General features: G+C 53.7%; 2 protein-coding genes across 3 annotated transcripts in view; one reads left to right on the forward strand and one right to left on the reverse strand.

Annotated features, from left to right (window-relative positions):
- The first annotated feature begins 3,148 nt into the window (after window positions 1-3,148).
- Window positions 3,149-4,855, forward strand: FOXC1 (forkhead box C1). Its single transcript, XM_051611207.1, has one exon. The coding sequence runs from the start codon at window positions 3,149-3,151 to the stop codon at window positions 4,853-4,855; it is 1,707 nt and encodes a 568-aa protein (XP_051467167.1).
- An 11,616-nt stretch (window positions 4,856-16,471) lies between these two features.
- Window positions 16,472-17,870, reverse strand: part of GMDS (GDP-mannose 4,6-dehydratase) — a 421,835-nt gene continuing 420,436 nt past the window's right edge. The window contains exon 10 of one of the 2 annotated variants that reach the window (XM_051611499.1): window positions 16,472-17,568. Coding sequence is in view for 1 of the 2 variants with exons in the window: in XM_051611498.1 (XP_051467458.1) it covers window positions 17,506-17,568 (63 nt within the window). In the remaining variant the exon portion in view is untranslated. The remainder of the gene's footprint in view (window positions 17,569-17,870) is intronic. The other variant, XM_051611498.1, reaches the window with a different exon arrangement.

The following is a 17,870-nucleotide window of genomic DNA, read 5'->3' on the forward strand; positions in this document are numbered from 1 at the left end:
GAAACTTGCTAAAATGCCCCCCCCCCCCCTTTTTTTTTTTTTTCTTTTCTTTTTTTTTCTTTTCTTTTTTTTTTTTTAGCTAAGCAAGAAACAGTTTTTGAAAATATAAAGCGTTGGAATTGACATCTAATCCAGTGCTTGCACATTTATTAATTGTGCCGTGGTGGGAGGAAAGGGAAAAACGTGTAATTAGGCAGGAGCAGGTGAAAGATTCCAGACGATGACATACAACAGGCTAAACGGGATAATGTATTCACCATTAAAGGACTGACATTTATTACCAAAAGGAGACCCGTTATGTTTGAATATGAAAAGGAGCAGATATTAGGCTATATAAATTACCTCCGTCACATTACTTGCATATAATTTAAAATACATATTTTATTTTAATTTTCAATAACCAACGGATTGATGTTTCAGAGGAAAAGCCATAGCTGTTAAAATACCACCAAGCAAATGATGCGCCTTTAACACTTTCCAAATACACGATCCCCAAAGCAATCGATCACAGTAAAAAGTGTGGAAAGGGGGATTGAAATCAGCGAAGCCAAAAGGGTCTTTTGACGTACTTGTAGTGTCACGAGATCAGGGTGGGTAATTAATCTCACAAACACACACACGGCTTTCCCGTACAAATTCTACCCCATTAAATAGATTTCAGCTTGTCCCTTTCAACTGATCTATTATTAAAGCTAATGAAGTTTCAGAAGTCTAGTTTGAATGAAGAGCAAGGGGTTGGACTTCGAATATCTGAAATACTAGTAAAATATATTGCTGTGCAAATATGTATACTAATCTCCCCGTGTTCGAAGTACGAAAATAAAAAATTCTTTCTTCAAATATAACAGCAAATTAAAAAGAGAATCTAAAAAATAAATAACCAAGTCCTCACGCTCTGCACCCTGTGATGTCCCGCTAAAGTGGTATTCTGATCAGATCCCAAATATTCTTTCAGATATTTAGACAAAGGCAACAGCAACGCAAATCAAATCTTCTTAGCAGAAATGGTCAGTTTAAGGAACATTCCTTTTATTGTACCTCTTTCTTTCTTTCTTTCTTTCTTTCTTTCTTTCTTTCTTTCTCTTTCTTTCTTTCTTTCTTTCTTTCTTTCTTTCTTTCTTTCTTTCTTTCTTTCTTTCTTTCTTTCTTTCTTTCTTTCTTTCTTTCTTTCTTTCTTTCTTTTCCTTCTTTCTTTCTTTCTCTTTCCTTTTTTTTTTTTTTTTCCTCCTTCTTTTGACACACCTGACACACTACGGAGTCAGATTAGGAACAAAAGTATGCCCTCTCCGTCTCAGATAAATTAATAAATAAGTAAAGCAAGGACCGGTTTTCCGTATCACATCCCACAAGGTCTGTAAAAATTACCTGAAGGAGCGAGCTAAAGACCTCAGTACAAAGAAAAGCGCCCATGTTTGTAAACAGCAGAGGCAGCGGGCGCTTGCTCTACAGATGGAAAGAGGAAAGCCCTTGGTGGCTGATTAATAAAGAGCTTTGGCGGGCTCGTCAAAACCTTGTCAACGGGAGGAATGCAATCCCTTCAGAAGCGTTTGCTCAGGCGGGCGGGCAGCTGGCTGCAGGCAGGGTGGTGCTGGTGGGGCAGGGGCAACCCATCCCACACACACACACACACACACACAGTCCCCGCGGCCTGAGGCCGGGGGTGGTGTACGTGGAAGGGAGCCGGAGAGAGGCACAGCCTCCTGCCCGGGAAGGGCAGGGAGGGAGCCGGCACACCGGCGTGGAGCCTGCTCGCCGACACGGGCGGCAGCCCGGGGGGAAGGGGAGGAGAGAGCGCGACGGGAGCGTGCGGAGAAGAAAGGCCAACCAGGGGGAAAAAAAAAAAAAAAAAAAAAGTCGGGGAGAAACACGCGTGGCCGAGCGCGTGGCTCGGAAGAGCTCTGAGGGAGCACATACATATATATATATGTATATACATAAACACACACACAGAGATCAGTGTAGGCATGCATGTCGCGCGTGTGCCCGGGGCGCGTGTGCCAGGGTGACAGTGCGCGTAAGGACGCGGGGACGAGGGGGACCGGCAGGCTGTAACACTCTCGCCGGTCGGCGCCCAATATCCGCGGGCGCGGGAGGGTCCCCGTGGGTGCTCAGGGGCCCCCGAGAGCCCGGAGCTCCGCGGCGCCCAAGGCGGCAGCGTGTGCCGACGAGCGTGTGTGGCCGGTCCCCGAGAGCTGCAACTCTCAGGGCTGCTGCGGAGATTTTTTTTCCCCTTCTTTTTTACTCTCCTTTTTTTTTTTTTTTTTTTTCTCGCTCGCTCCTTTTTTTTCCCTCCTCATTCAGAGCCCCGGGTGTCTCCCAGCCCTCATTGGTCGCCACGGCTCGACGGGGCGGAGCTGGGCCGCCTGCAAAAGGAGGAAAAGAAAAAAAAAAGAGAGAGGAAAAAAAAAAAAAAGGAGACCAAGAGAGGAGAGGGAGGAAAAAAAAAGGAGAAAACTCCAAGTGCGTAAAAAAGTTCTCGCCGTGGTGACGGATGCTCAAAAGTTCAGGAGTTTTTCCGATGCTTTCCAAAGCAGCCTGCGACTGAAAAAGAGACTGAAAAAAAGCGAGAGGGAGAGAGAGAGGGAGACTTTGCACTGGGAGATCGGGAAGGTGGATTTTTTTCTTCTTCTGCTCGCTTAAAAAAAGCCAACAAAACACATCCCTCTACTTTTGTCCCTCCTTTGCAGACAACTTGTTGCAGATCCCCGTGGAACAAGGAACTGGGAGCGTGGGAGCCTCTTTGCAAAGGTTTTATTTTCTTAATACTCTTTCTGCGTTTGGAAGTTGCTTTCTCCGCTGCGATTATTTTTTCCCCTCCCCCGTTTTCTTTTTATAAACAATTTTTCCCCTTTTTCATCCCCCTCTTTTTTCCCCCCTATTTTTGATTTTTTTCTCCCCCCCCCCCCCTCCCCTCCGCGCGGAGTGCGGGAGCTTGCCGGTGGGCTTTTCCCGGACGAAGAAGAGGAGACTTTCGGCGCTGCCGTCGTTATTCTTTCTCCCTTTTTCCGCGCTCCGCCGGGGGGGTGGGGGGGTGGGGGTTGCCCGGCCGCCCGGTCCAGCTCGGTCCGCGGAGCGGCGGAGGGGTGGAGGGGGAAGGGACGAGCTGTTTGGTCCGGCGGGGAGGGTGGGGGAAAGCTGACGGGAGGACATGCAGGCTCGCTACTCCGTGTCCAGTCCCAACTCCCTGGGAGTGGTGCCGTACCTCGGCGGAGAGCAGAGCTACTACCGCGCCGCGGCGGCGGCGGCCGGCGGGGGCTACACGGCCATGCCGGCCCCAATGAGCATGTACTCCCACCCGGCCCACGAGCAGTACCCGGCCGGCATGGCCCGCGCCTACGGGCCCTACACGCCGCCGCCGCAGCCCAAGGATATGGTGAAGCCGCCCTACAGCTACATCGCCCTCATCACCATGGCCATCCAGAACGCTCCCGATAAGAAGATCACCTTGAACGGGATCTACCAGTTCATCATGGAGCGGTTCCCTTTCTACCGGGACAACAAGCAGGGCTGGCAGAACAGCATCCGCCACAACCTCTCCCTCAACGAGTGCTTCGTCAAGGTGCCCCGCGACGACAAGAAGCCCGGCAAGGGCAGCTACTGGACCCTCGACCCCGACTCCTACAACATGTTCGAGAACGGCAGCTTCCTCCGCCGCCGCCGCCGCTTCAAGAAGAAGGACGCAGTAAAGGACAAGGAGGAGAAGGATCGCCTGCACCTCAAGGACCATGCCCCGCCGCGCCCGCCGCCGCCCGCCGCCACCACCGCTGAGCCCGAGGGCGGCCCCGCCGGGGGCAGCGCCGCGCCGCCGCCGCCGCCCGTTCGCATCCAGGACATCAAGACGGAGAACGGCACGGCCTCGCCTCCGCAGGCCGTGTCCCCCCCGGGCGCCGCGCCGCCGCTCGGCGCCGTGCCCAAGATCGAGAGCCCCGACAGCAGCAGCAGCCTCTCCAGCGGCGGCAGCCCCCGCAGCACCCTCCCCTCCAGCCGCTCCCTCAGCCTGGAGGCCCCCGAGCCGCCACCGCCGCCCCCGCCGCCGCCCCCGCCGCCGCCCCACCACCACGGCCCGGGTTTCAGTGTGGACAACATCATGACCTCTCTGCGGGGCTCGCCGCAGGCCGCCGCCGAGCTGGGCGCCGGCCTCCTGGCCCCCGCCGCCGCCGCCCCGCGCACCGGCATCCCGCCCGCCCTCTCCCTCGGCGGATACTCGCCGGGCCACAGCTCGGTCTACGGCTCGCCCTGCGGCCAGGCGGCCGCCGGCGCCGCCACCGGCACCTACCACTGCAACATGCAGGCCATGAGCCTCTACGCAGCGGCGGGCGGCGCCGACCGACCCGGCCACCTGCCCGCCGCCGCCGCCAGCCCCGCCGAAGAGCCGCTGCCCGACTACGCCATGCCCGCGGGCGGCGGCGGCGGCGGGGCGGCGGGCGGCGGGACGGGGGGCGGCAGCGGCGGGGCGCTGGGGCACGGCGGGCTGGGCGGCGCGGCGGGCGGCCACCAGGAGGGGCACCACCCGCACCCGCACCAGGGCCGCCTGGCCTCCTGGTACCTCAACCAGGCGGCGGCGGCGGCGGCGGCAGCGGCGGCTGCGGCGGGAGAGCTGGGCCCGCTGGCGGGCGCGGCGGGCTACGCGGGGCCGCAGCAGGGCTTCGCCGCCGCCCCACGGGAGGTCTTCGAGGCGCCGCGGCTGGGCCTCAGCGCCTCGCCGGGCGGCGGCGGCGGGGGCGGCGGGGCGGCGGGCGGTGGCGGCGGCGGTGGCGGGGCGGGGGGCGGCGGCAGCTGTCAGATGGCTTTCCCCGGCAGCCAGCCGCTCTACCGCACCTCCGGGGCCTTCGTCTACGATTGCGGCAAGTTCTGAGCGCGCCCCGCCGCGGGGAGACCACCGCCGGGACGCCGCGCAGCATCGCGCCGCTGGACACCCCCCCCCCCCCCCCAACCCGGCCCGCTCCCGCGGAGGGAAGGGAGCGCACGCGAAAAGTTTTGTACAGAGACAGCCCTAAAGCATGTCTTGGTTTGTTAAAGGACAGTGTTACTCCAATAACACGTAAGTTTGTTTTTGTTTTGTTTTGTTTTTTAAATTGCTTTGAGAAATTCCTTTTTTTCCCGTCCCCCACCCTGCTCTCTTCCCCATCCCTCAAGGCATTGTCATGCCCCGTGTTTAAAAGGGGGCGAAAAGTCCAGCATAGAGTACCAGCTTCCCCCCCCCTACATCCCCTCCCTCCTTCTTCTTTTACATGGACTTGTTTTAAAATGTAAATTGCGACATAGTAATTTATTTTTAATTTGTAGTTGGATGTTGCGGACCAAACGCCAGAAAGTGTTTCCCCTTCCCTGAAAAGTGACGTTAAAATTGACTGAAACGCTGATTTTTTCACTATATATATAAAAAGGGAAACTGTATTAATCTTATTCTATCAATATTTTTCCTTTTTTTTTTTTTGTTGAAAATATTCTGAAGGTATTGCATTGTTTGTTTATTAATAAATTACCATTCAGTTGGAATGATCCTTTACACGTCTGTATATTTTAATACTTTAAATGAGAGAGCGAGAGAAAGAGAAGGAAAAGGGATTTAATAACTAACTTTGTCGCTGGAACAGCTCGTTCCCCTCCGCACAAATTCCAAAGACCATTTAGGAACTGCCAGGTCGAAAAATCCCTTTTCAGTCTCTTCTGCAATATGTTCCACTTAGTCAGCTCCCCTTATCCGCTAGGAAAAAAAAAAAAAAAAAAAGGGAAAAAAAAAAAGAAAAAAGAAAAAAGATACTTTCCCATGGCAGCTCTGAGTTGGCAAATAAACAAATACGTTTTCTTAGCAATTGATGGACAAGACTTGGAAATATTTGACTATACCCAGTAGAATGACAACGTTACGGCTTTTCAAATAATATGCCATGTAAGGCTATATTAAGCAATCACTCGTAGGTAGAAGTACATGCACTAGATTTCTGCCTTGTGTAACCGTGTATATATCGAGCTATCGATCTCTGTGTGTGTATTGCAAATGTATTTATATTTAGGATTTACATATGTATCTATATTTAAAGAAGGATTACATATTTATTTATAGCTCCATATAAGCATTGCATATGTTTCTAAACACAGTAGATGCCAGATATTCTGTAGTATGTATATTCTTAAATATCATGTAAGCATATAAAGCACTTCTTTGTAGAGTTGATAGCAATGCGTGCAGTCACATCTGTGAAGCCGCTTCTGTAAGACATATTTTTTAAGCCTTTTTTTTTTTTTTTTTTTTTTTTCAGATAAGGGAAGTAGCTGGATTAAAGGCTGCTTGTACAGTCTACCCTTTACACCTTTATAGTTCTGCTTTACTCCTGTCCTTTAGGGACATTGCTGGTCTGTTGGAAGTGCCCTAATTGTTCAGTCTGTAATTCTTGTAGAAAGAGTTTGTGTGGCAGAAATTTTCTTATATAGTTGGGGTGGGGTGTTGTTTTTTGTTTGGGTTTTTTGTTTGTTTGTTTTTGTGTTTTTTTTTTCTCCTTCCCTCCCTCTTTTTTCCTTAAATCGGAAAAAGAAAAAATAATTATGGCCAGGGTAGTAGATGAGTGCTGCTCAGACTGACGTCTTGTCAGATCGAGAATCTCACCTTCTGGACAATTTGCAATTAAGAACCTACGGGCAATGGGGATTTCCTTCCCCCTTTGTAAATAACCACCGAAATGCAATAAATTCATTAACTTAAAAGAATCTGCCTTGTCAGTTAGACTTGGGAAGAAGATTATTTGATTACAGATATTTAAGGCCTAAAGTTTGCTTTCAAGATAATACAGTTTCCTATCAGTATCTCTTATCTAAAGGCAACACTTAGCAGTAATTGCTGTTGCATTGTTAAGGGTTACACTGTAAATAAATACAAAGGTATTTACAGTTAAACCTTATTACCTCGCTTTTGAAATGCGCTTCTCCTCCAAAGCGATAATCTAATACTCAGAAAACACCTTCATCATATCGAATGCAAAGGGGGGGAGGGAGTGTCGTTTTATAACGTTGGCTTGAAATATGTTTATTTAAGCATCGCAGAGTCTTTGCTTTTTCGTCCTAGTACCTCTGTGGAGATTACTGGCCTTATTTATATTTATTTGTTTGCTAAGTTGGGTAAGGGAAATTCAAAAGCTCCGTCGTCCGGTTTACAGTAAAGCTGAAGCGAAGAACTAGCAAAAGCTGACCGCCTTCGCTCCGGGGGCACGTTTTTCTCTCAGCTCACTGTTTTTGACCAGCAAAAGGAAATAAAACGTTACTTATTCCTCGGTCGAGCTCACCTTCTGCTCCCCACCGTTCCTCCCCCAGTGCCGAACGGGAGGGAAGATGAGCTGGAAGTTCCCGCCTCCCCTCTCTGTGTGAGCGGGGTTGTCGGGCCAGGGGCACAGCGGGGCTTTCGCTGCCTCCCTCCTTCGCTCCCCCTCCTTGGAAAGGGGAACCCGGGCGGCGGAAGCTCCCTGTGCCCCAAGGCAGCTGGGTTTGCCAGCGAGGTGGCTGCGTGGTAACGCTTTTCCCGCACTCCCCCCTCCCCCATCTCCGCCCGGTTTTTAAACTAAAAATTAAAGAAAAGAGAGGGTAGAGAGGCCACAGCATGTACTGTTTGCCTGTTATTTTTGCTTCGATCAGGCGCCGGCTTTCCTGTATTTTGGGTTTTCTCAGCGGTCTCCAGCGGTAGGCTGTTTGTGGCGAAAATAAATAGGAGGGAAAGTAGTTGTTAGCTCGGCTTGTTTAATCACCCATTGCATTGTCAGTGGTGCTGCTCCATTAGGGGAGCTGGGGGGGCTGTAGGGAGGTGGAACAAGTGCCGTCTCTAATCACTGCTAATGCGCCGGCCGCCTCGCTGCCCTTCGCGGCCTCAGCACCGCGGGACGGCCGCGCAACTTGCGCTCCCCCGCGGCCTTGGCTGCAGAAGGGGCGGGTGGAGTGGGTTCGCCTGGCTAGGGGACTGCTCGCTGTCAGGAAGGGGGGTAAAGGGAAATGTCCCTCTCCGCCGCCGGGTAGGTCGTTCCAGGATCCTGTGTCCCCGGAGGGGATCCCTTTCCTCAAGTGATATGCATGGTGGCGGCGGAGGTCACTTCCCTGTTCTCAGTGCGACAGGCCGGGTTATAAAATTATTATTATTATTATTATTATTATTATTATTATTATTATTATTATTATTATTATTATTATTATTATTATTACTATTACTATTACTATTATTGTTGCTATTATTATTATAATTATTACATAGTCAGCTTCATTATCGTTTTGTCTCCCCCTCCGCACATAAATTGTTCACAACGAAAATAACATTAGAGGTGTAGAAAGTCCCCCTGGTAGGCAGTGAATCATACGGGCTTGGCAGCGGGAGGTGGCCTGCGCGGCGCTGCGCGGGTCTGCGCGGAGGTGGGCTGGCCGCTCTTCTCCGCCGGGCAGGGCCTCCGGCGTGAGATTTTACTGCTGCTGCTACTCGGGGGTGGAGGGAAAGACCCGGCGGCCTTCTTGGACACCTCCCCGGGCTGGTGCAAAGCAGCAGGGCGGGGGTGTTCGCCCCCGGGCAGCGAGGCCCAGCGCGGGGCTCGGATCCTTGTCCCTCTTGTGCTTTCCTCCCCTTGAGCACAGGAAGCAAAGCCGAGTGTCCTTGTCCCTTCTGACCTATGATTGTCTCCCAGCAGAACTGGGCCTGCCCTGAAGGCCAAAAGAGATGCAGTCCGACCCTGCACGGAGCTGGGCACGGGACGAGGGCCCAGGCAGCAGCTGGAAGGTGCCTCTGTCAGGCAGCTCTGCATGTGTGGTGGCAGCCCGTCCGGCCAGCGGGGACACTCGGCCCCAGCCTTGACTGTAGAGTGGTCCATTAGGTGCCAGGTTAGCACGGCGCTTTTTGTTGTATTTTTACCTCAAACTGAAAATTTTCAAAACTGTTGCTTTGCTTTTCACCTAGGAAAAAACCCCACACTTTTTTCCCCATTTAATTCATTTGAGGGACCATTCCGTTTAGCTGGTTCTGGTGGTTTCTAACTTGTATTTGCTCATCTGCCACTTAAACTGATGAAAACATGGGTAAAAGAAATATTATCCTTTCTAGGTTTCCTTCCCAGAATTTCTTTTTAAAGCAATCACAGTTCTTATTATGTTCTGCTAAGGCCATAACAAAAAGCAGCAGAGGAGTGCATGCAAATAGTCGAGAGGACATGGTTTAAAAACCCTTCCCTACCTCCACAGGCCAGGTCAGGTGGAGAGCATGGTGAGACTGTGCTGAGGATGGGAATGTTAAGAGATAGTTTCCAAATCGGTGTTTTACAATATTTGAGGCCTTTTCTGAAAGCCACCTAGCTCCGGAAAGGCATTCAGAAGTTACCACGGGAATAATTTTCGTAGTCAGGCTTAACTTCATAACGCTGTCACCCTGCGGTTGCAGCCTGTTGACGAGCCGGCTCTACTACGGCAGCACGCTGTTCTCTGTCCTCGCCTCCCAAAAAAATACGTTGCTTAAAGCTTCGCTCTGTCTGGAGGCTTTGCTTGGACGTTGCGGGCGAGTCGCAAGCGGCGCACGCCAAGGCCGGTGCGGGTTTTGCGGGAGTTAGGGTGGTGCCGCATGGCAGAAAGGAGCTGTCGCGCACGGTCTGGGGTGGGGGGGTGGAGGAAGGTGTGTGTGGGGGGAGGTTGAGCGCCTCTCGGCACCCACGTGAAGATGAGCTTGATGAGCTAACAACGCGTAGTCTTCATTACGTCGTCTTGCTGGCGTAGGCTAAAGCGTGCAATGCCGAGGCGCGCACATGGCTGCGCTGCGCACAGGCAGGTAGAGGGGAGCGCTGTGGTGAGGCTCTTGGAAACGCTTCCTCATCGTTTTCCCGAAATCTCTCATTTCAACAGCAACCGCTAATTGAACGTTAGCTTTCAATTAATTTCGCTTGTAAAGTAATTTAAGCTCCTCGGGGTGGTGGGTCCGTTTTTTCCCAGTTCCTTGTGTTGGGGCCGGGTACGTTGGCTAAATGCTTCACTGATTTGAAGACCTGCGGGTGGGTTTTCTGGCAAGGGGGATGAATAGCGGCGGTGGGTGCCGTCGGGGGGGCGAGCTTGTCGCTGTGAGGGGACGCAGGTGGCGAGCCCCGGCGCGCAGTCGGGGCAGCGCGGTAGAGCGAGCACAGGTTTACGCGGCAAGCTGAGCAAGAGGCGCTCCGGGCCTAAAGTGTGGCGTAAGGGAGCTGGCTACTCGGTGCTGCTCCCCTGAGACGCGCACGGGTTTCCATCCGCCGGCGTCTCGGGCTGGGAGGAACCCACTTACCCTTCCCGTGTGGATTTCTTTTAGTTTTGGTTTGGTTTTAGTATTTTTTTTTTTTTAAATTTCCTTTTCCCTTTCTGCCTCGCCTGCCTGGCGGTTTGTCTGGGCTGTGAATCCACCCCAAAAGGTGGTGCGGTGCCGCGGTGAACGTAGCCCTCCTGGTTTAATTACACTGGGGCTCATAAAGCCATTCGCTTCTTTCAAAAGTAATAAACAAACGTCGCGTTAGGTCAAGATTGATGGTGTCCATGCAATAAAAACGGGCCAGGTCAGGAAGGAATAAAATTCAATCAGAGCTCGCGGAATCATTTTTCAGGGGACAGAAAGACAGAAAGGAGACGGGGGTCAAGGGAGACGATGTCGCCATTCACAATACACCAGCCGGGAGGGAGGAGGGCGAGGGTTAACGAGCGATTGTTTTTTATCAAGCGGAGCCTAATTGAACGAAACAATAGCCGCATCGGCGGGGGAGGGCCGGCTCCTTGCGCGAGGGAGTCTCTGCGGGGCCGGGCTGCGGTCCCTCATCCCGGCATTGCGGAGCGCGGCCGGCACCGGGGACCGCTCACCGCAATGCTCCCTCCTCCCCCGAAAAAAACTTTATACATGCACCTCTGACAACGGGCGAGTCTCCTAGCCCTAGCCCAGTGGCTGGAGGTGCAGGCAGCGGTAGCAAACGGCAGTGGACCCAGGGGAAGAGTGCAGGACCCCCCCGCTATTTTTCAGGAAGGCGTCCCAAAAGGCCTGGAGGGCCGAAGAAATAAGACCCAGCTTGCCCAGCAGAATCAGGGGCCCTCGGTGTCACTTGCAAGCAACTCCCTTGTGTTTAGTTTGGTAGGGAACGCTGCTGGCGCCCAGATATTTGGGAAGCAACTGCGGAGGCGGTATCTGCGGGACAGCCGATGGGCGGTGGGTGCAGGGGGGTGGCCAGGCGCGGGGGAGCAGCGCCGTCGGGGGCCGCGATGTGCGGAGAAGAGGCAGCGGTACAACCCCGTAGGGAAGCCCCTGCAATCCGAGGGCTTCTCTCGTCCTGACCCAGCTTCTCTTGCTTCGCCAACCCGCCGGTTTTCTGCGCTGTGCGGGTCGGGAAGACAGCGGGCAAACGCCCCCACCCTGCGGTGAGCCGGCAGGATATTTGGGAGGGGTTTCGCCCGCGCCTCCTAATCAAACACGCCTGTTGCGCGCACCTCTGCGACTTTCTAGGCCCGTAACCTGCGCCTTGGTTGGTATGTGTGTGCCGCAGAATAATAGCGATTAAAAAATATTGGGCTGGCGGGAAGGCAGCCCGGGCTACCGGCTCAAAGGTTCTCTGGCTGGATGGGAATTGGGTGGTCGGCAATTTTTTTGCCCCCTAAGTAAACACAGCTTGAAACGACTTGGGTGGGCAGAAGGGAACAATTTGTGAGCCAGAGAGCAAGTGAGCTGGGCAGGCAGCCGGCCCTCGATTTACCTGCTGGAGACTTTCACCTGACCTTTAGGTGTCAAGGGGCCTGGTCGCATAGTGTATTACCCAACATTCAGGTCAGCTGCTTTAGGCTGCGTTCAGCAGAATTAAAACAATAACAATGAAACCCTTAAACTGGAATCTCCCCTCCATTCCAGCCCCCATCACCTCTGGGGAGAATGCAGGAAAACCAACACATTTAGAACCATTAACTCTTAAAATAGCTGCTTTTCCTCCAGTAGGAAAGAAAAAAAAAAAAACAACACAAACCCGACACGCAAATTATTACACTCATGAGTTCAGGATATTTATATATTAGATGAATCGATGAATAAACAGGTCGTATCGCTAAAGCCGTCGTTCCTCGGAAGGGGAGCGCTCGATTTAGAAGAAACGCTATAGCCGTTTCCCCCCCAGCGTTCCTGGAATTTATTTACTTGCCAGAACATTTCAGGGGCCGAGTTTAATTTTTTTTTTTTTTAAATAAATAAATATTTGAAATAAGGAAAAAGAAGAATGTTTTCAATTGAACCATAATGTAAAAGTACTGGTAATATCACCCAAAGCAGAAGAGAATTGTTTAAACAATGTCGGTGCTTGCAAGATTGCCCAGTACAAATACATTCGCACTGCCTTTTTAATGCGAGTTTCTACTGGAACTCCTGTCTATGTGTATGTCTTCATATATGTATTTTTCCCCGATCCAGTGGTGTGATGTAGGTCTGCAGCTGCGAACGGGCGGAGGGGCAGATCGCCCTGGCACAGGGGTCCCCCGCGGCTGTCCGCGCTGCCGCTAAGGGCTGCAGGACGGGGCGCACGGTGCTGGCAGCAGGCAGGGAGCAGGGCGAGGAGCTGCTTGCCGCTCTCCCTTAGCGAGGATTTATGAAAGTGCTCGCGGCCAGCGCTTCTAACCTCGCCTCTCAAGGATGGGATGGATTTAAAACCGAATAACGAATTGCAAAAAAATTACCGGTTTCTCCTGACGCCATTCTCCGCCCCCCAAGCGCTCCGCCGGGAGGGGGGAACGAAGCGGGGGAGGGGGGTGAGGGGGGGGAACGGAGCATGGAATGAAGCGGTGCGAGCTCATTAGCAAAGCAAAGGTTGCAATTAGCGTCTCTTTCTGCTAACCGACCTCTCTCCCTCCCGCCTCTCCTAGCCCCATCACCAAATAATTGCAACGTATCTGTTAATGTTTGTCTTCCACCCGTCAAAACGTTGGAGCTCTGCCTGCTCCAGCGCTCCTTTCTGCTTTTGTTGTGTCTGGAGACAATGTTCCGCCAGCGAAGTATCCGAGGTGAATGGGGGTCACAAGGGGAGGCAAGGAGCGCGGCCCTGCGAGCCGGCTGGGGGCCTTCCCTCGCCTCCCACCACTGCAAACCAGTCGCCCACGGGCGCGGGGCGGGGGGACGACGACGCCTGGTTGACGATGCCGGTGCCACTCTCCCCGCGCTGCCCCAGGGCAGCCCCGTGCCTGCCCTCCCGCTTGGGCGAGGAGAGGGAAGAGGATGTGACCCTTGTGTCCACCCGGGGGGACGCGGCTGCTTTATGTGAGGAGGATGCAGGCAGGGGACTCCTCCGTTCCCCCATCTTACACTTGAGTTTTATTTTTCTTAATACCCTTCCAGAAATCGATCAGTCTCCATGCGTGTCTAGGGCTGGCAGCGGCGTTATGTCCCACCACTTACTTACCCCGGCGTGTGAGTGCCCGAGTAGCCTGTCTGTTCCTCCCGCCCCAGCCCCCTTTTGCTTTTACCCTTCAGGCTGGCGCTGCGAGTAGAAGGTGTATTTTTAGATGGCGCTGGCGGTTTTGCCCAGCGACCCCGAGGAAACCCCCGTGGCTTTGTCTCGCCCGCCTTCCGCGGCGGGGCCGGGGAGGAGGGCGGCGAGCGGGGCCGGCTGCGCCGCCGGCGGGCCCTGGGACAGGGCCGACCCTCGTCCCGGCCCTCTGGCAGAGGTGGCAGGGGTTTGTGCTCCTGTGAGGCCACTGCACGGCAGACCTCCGTCGGACTGCTGGCTGCCTGCGGGGAGTGGCTGGTGGTCCCAAGCACCCCTGAAGCGCCTCAGGAGAGGGAATTATATATATATATATAAATTTTTTTTTTTTAAAAAAAGCTTTCTTGGTTGTTTTACCTTTGGCAGAACAAGGCTCTGGGGGACGGGCAGAAGCCCGCACGGCAGAGGCGAGTAGCCGAGTTATGGCTGCGATACCAGAGCAGCGGGCGCGGGGGAGAGAGCCCTGCCTGCGCTGCTCCTAACCCCGGCACTGCGGAGCAGGGAATTGCAGGCAGGACCAGGCCGACTGTCCCCAGCGGGCTCCGGCCCTCCGCAACTGGCCGGGCAGGAGTTGGGCCCGTTCTACTCTCCCTGCCCGCCTGAACCCCTTCCTCTCGACGGGGCGCACGCCCGGGCAGCCCCCTCTGCCCCAGCGCTGCCATTACTTAATCTCGCTTCCCCCCGTAGAAGGGGCGTAGGGTATTCCTCTTCACTTCCCAGGAAGCGGTGGGACAGGCTGCCCGGGCAGGAGCCGGCCCGCAGCAGGCGGCGGGGGCCCCCCGACAGGCAGGGCGGCCTCAGGCTGGCCCCTGCGAGAGACCGGCCTTCCCCTGGCAGAGCTGACGCTCCGCCGCCGGCAGAGCTGGGCTGAGCTTCCCTTGGGCGTGCCGGGGAGCAAAAGCAAAACCCACCTTGCCCTTTGCTTTGTTCGCTGCAACCGGTGGGACGCTTGTGAAAGAAAAGGTTGGAAGATGCTCGGTTATTTACTGTTGGAGCTGCCCTTTTAAATTAACAAAACTGTAATGACCCCAGATAAGACAGGATACGAGCAGAGGGGGGATGTTATCTTTCCGTACCTGCGCGCACAGAACGCTTGACATACACATTAAACCGATGTATGGATCATTAGTCTGTAACTAGTGGATTAAGTACTTCCATAGATACCATCTCCCTACATTACCGCGTGGTTTTACAAGTTTTTATTTATTTAATTCGTTTTCAAGAAGTGATTCCGTGGTCACTGTAAAGAGCGGTACTTTAGCAGGAATTAAAAGTCGGGTCGGAAGGTGGTGGTGGTGAAACCGAAAAGCAGTTCGAACCTTCGCCAAATTGTAAAAAAAGCAGCGGGGCAGTGTTGGGACTTACAATTTGTCCTGTCACGACCATTAACAAAAATATATTATTTGTATTTATTTTTGCAAAAGCAGAAAAAAACATTCAGCACAAGGTCACAGTGGAAGGAACCCTTGGTCTGGAATTTTTGCCTTCTCATCCCCTTTCCCGCTCGCCGCCGAATATAGAGACCGAAAATGGAGAATAAAAACTCTTTTCTTGAATGTGCCACAGTTAGCGATGCCAAAGGAAAAAAAATAAAACAACCTCCGAGGTGGAAGGAAAACTGGCAGCTTATGTAAAGGTTCCCAGCCCTCTGCAAGATGTGTGAACTAATATTCAGATGTACCAGCAAGCCTCCCAGTGAATCACTGTAAGAAAAAAATACTTCCGAGTAATACAAAAAATCCCTTGTCATAAGACCGCTTTAATACTTTTTTATTATTATTCTTTTCTTGCGTGCCCCACCAAAAATCCTCCACCCGCAGACCGTGACCGTTTTTCCGAGGCGCTGCTAAAGGGGGGGGTCAGCCCTCGGTGCGGCTGGGCTGGAGGAGCTCGCCCCCTCCCCTCCGCCACCGGCTGCGGCCCAGGGCGGGGGGAAAACCGCTGGGCACGGGGGGGAGCCCCTCGGCCGTGGGGGTGTCCGGCGGCGGTCTGCAGAGCACAGACGCAGCCTGGTGGGTGTCCGCGGCACAGGGGGAAAGCGCGGAGCACCGGGGCGATGCAGGGGACCCAGGCGGTGTGAACACTGCTGGGAGGGAGACACGCACCCGCGGGGAGGGGGGGTTGTTGTTGTTGTTATTACTCTAAAAAGGCGCAGCCGCAGAGTAGTCGTACCCGTTCGAAGAGAAAATGCTCCAGGGGGCTTTGTATAAATATACCCATGGTGAAGGGGGTATATACACGCGGGAGGCGAGAGGCAATGTGTGCGCGGCCTCCAGGCCTCCCCATGAACGAGGCGTCCGCGACCCACTCGGCCTTGGTTTGTGCCGGGGCAGCCCCGCCGAGCCTCGCCGCCTGTGCCTGGGGGCTGAAGGTGCAACAGGGACACCTCTCCTTCACCCGACAGGTCCCGCCACTCCCTTCCTAGCCAGCTTGCGAGGGCGCGGACTCCTTGCACCTGCAGGAAGGGATCCCGAGCAGGCACCGGGCTCCCTCCTTTCCCTTTCCTCCGAAGGAAGTTGTGGCTCCAGCTGCCCTGGCGCGCACCGCTCCGCGCACCTCCGCGCCCAGGGCCGTGGCTACCGCCAGCTCGCACATTTTCCACTGCACCTCTGGAAAATGCCGGCCGTTCACGCCAGAGGCACAAAGAGCCCTCTCTCTCCGGCAACCCGCTCCCCGCAGGCTGGTCCCGAGCCCCCTCCCGTCCCTCCGCACCACTTCTTCCATCATCAAACTGCTCCTGAGGGCAGCCGGAGCCACGGCCCCCAGCTCCGCGCTCAGCCTCTCCGCCCCATTGCTCCCCTCTTAAGAGAGGTGTCCCCCCTCCTAATACAAAATAAAAAAATAAGCGGTGCACTCGGCGAAGGTGCATCTTCCTCCTGTGTCTCTCTCCCTTGCGTGTCTTGCCCTTTGCTCGTTTCGAGACATAAAGCTAAGAGTGATGGGAGTAATTGGTGGGTAGAAGATTCTAAACCAACGGGAAGTGTACGGGCTTGACAACCTCTGGACAACCCGGGTAGCTTGGCACGAAAGCACAAAAATATTTACTCACCTTGAACTTTTTTTTTTTCCCAAAGCTTTTTACAATTTATTTTATGTTTATTTATTAAGTCATCTTTTGAGATGGTTCAAGCTCTTGTCCAAGGTCTAATTATAGTAAGCAGGGAGAGGATGGAAAGGGAATGGGTTGATTCTAGTGTGTGTGTGTGGGGGAGGCAAAAATCAAAGCACCCTAAATCCCTGGATCGGGAAGGTGCTGGACAAAAAGGCTGTCTGTGACGCACACACACTCTGAAATGAAGATCTGGAAAAGGTTTACAAGCCCCCGCTGACTGGTTTGAAAGCAATTCCAGCAATTAGGAATTAATTCGGCATTGGCAATAGGCAATTTCACTGCAAGTTACATCAAGTTATCTAAACGTTTACAAAGTTCAAGTGGTGGAAATGGGCCGCTGGGGTGGAGGTAAGGCTGCAGGAAAGAAAAACAAGGAGTGTTCAGGAAAGGCAGAAGAGGGGAAGCTGTGGAGCAAGGGCCGGAGGAGTGGTGAGCCCATGTTAGCGCCAGAGGTTTGCTGCTGGTGCTTGGAGAAAAGGGGAGTTTGAGGGGTGGAGAACCAGGGACACTCGGTTTTTCTTTTCAAATAGGAGAAAGTACTAAAAATGTGCTGGAGGTCCTAGGTAATAGAAAGGTGAGTTTTCATTATAAAAAAGGAATTCAGAGGGCTTGCTGGCTGATCAATAATTCAGGTCTAGTATCAGGAGGGGGTGTGTTTGTGACCGCTCCCAGTTAATGGCAGGAGCCAGAGTTAGCCCAGGCAGGGCTGACCCTGGGATAATGTGTGGGAAGAGAGGCACCGGGAGGGTGTGGAGGGTGGGATAAAACTGGGCTTTTGCACACAGGCAGGCCAGCAATAAAACTATCACGGGGAGGGATGGCCACCAACCCTGGCCCCAGTGACTCATGGCAATGCTGGCTGTGGGGTGCATCCCCAGCACAGGTCCTGCGACACCCACTGGGTCCAGAAGTGGCTCAGGCGTTGGGGTTGTTCCTCATGAGCTCCACGTCAGCATCCACCATCTCCCTCACCAGCTCCTGCGAGAAGGGAGAGAGGTAGGTGAGAGCCCCAGTGCAGGGGATGATTAGGCACCGTCAGTCACCACAACACTCCCAGGCCCCCAAAACAGGACAAGGAGGGGATGGGGCTTTGCTGGGCTCTTCCCACAGTGGTCCAGACCTGGCCCCAGCTCTGTTATGGGAGTGGTGGGATGCTCTTGAAACTGGCTTGTTGAATTCACAGCCTGTGTCTCCCTGCTGGCACCTCCACACAGGGGTCTGGTCTTTTCCAAAATGTTGTAACCTGCCAGGCCCTTTGCAGGGCAGGTTGGCAGAGCCAA

The sequence above is a fragment of the Apus apus genome, chromosome 2 (assembly GCF_020740795.1).
Source record: "Apus apus isolate bApuApu2 chromosome 2, bApuApu2.pri.cur, whole genome shotgun sequence".
Classification (NCBI taxonomy): Eukaryota; Metazoa; Chordata; class Aves; order Apodiformes; family Apodidae; genus Apus; species Apus apus.

Excerpts from the sequence above, each read along its gene's own strand:
- FOXC1 (XM_051611207.1), top strand. The coding sequence starts at position 3,149 with ATGCAGGCTCGCTACTCCGTGTCCAGTCCCAACTCCCTGGGAGTGGTG.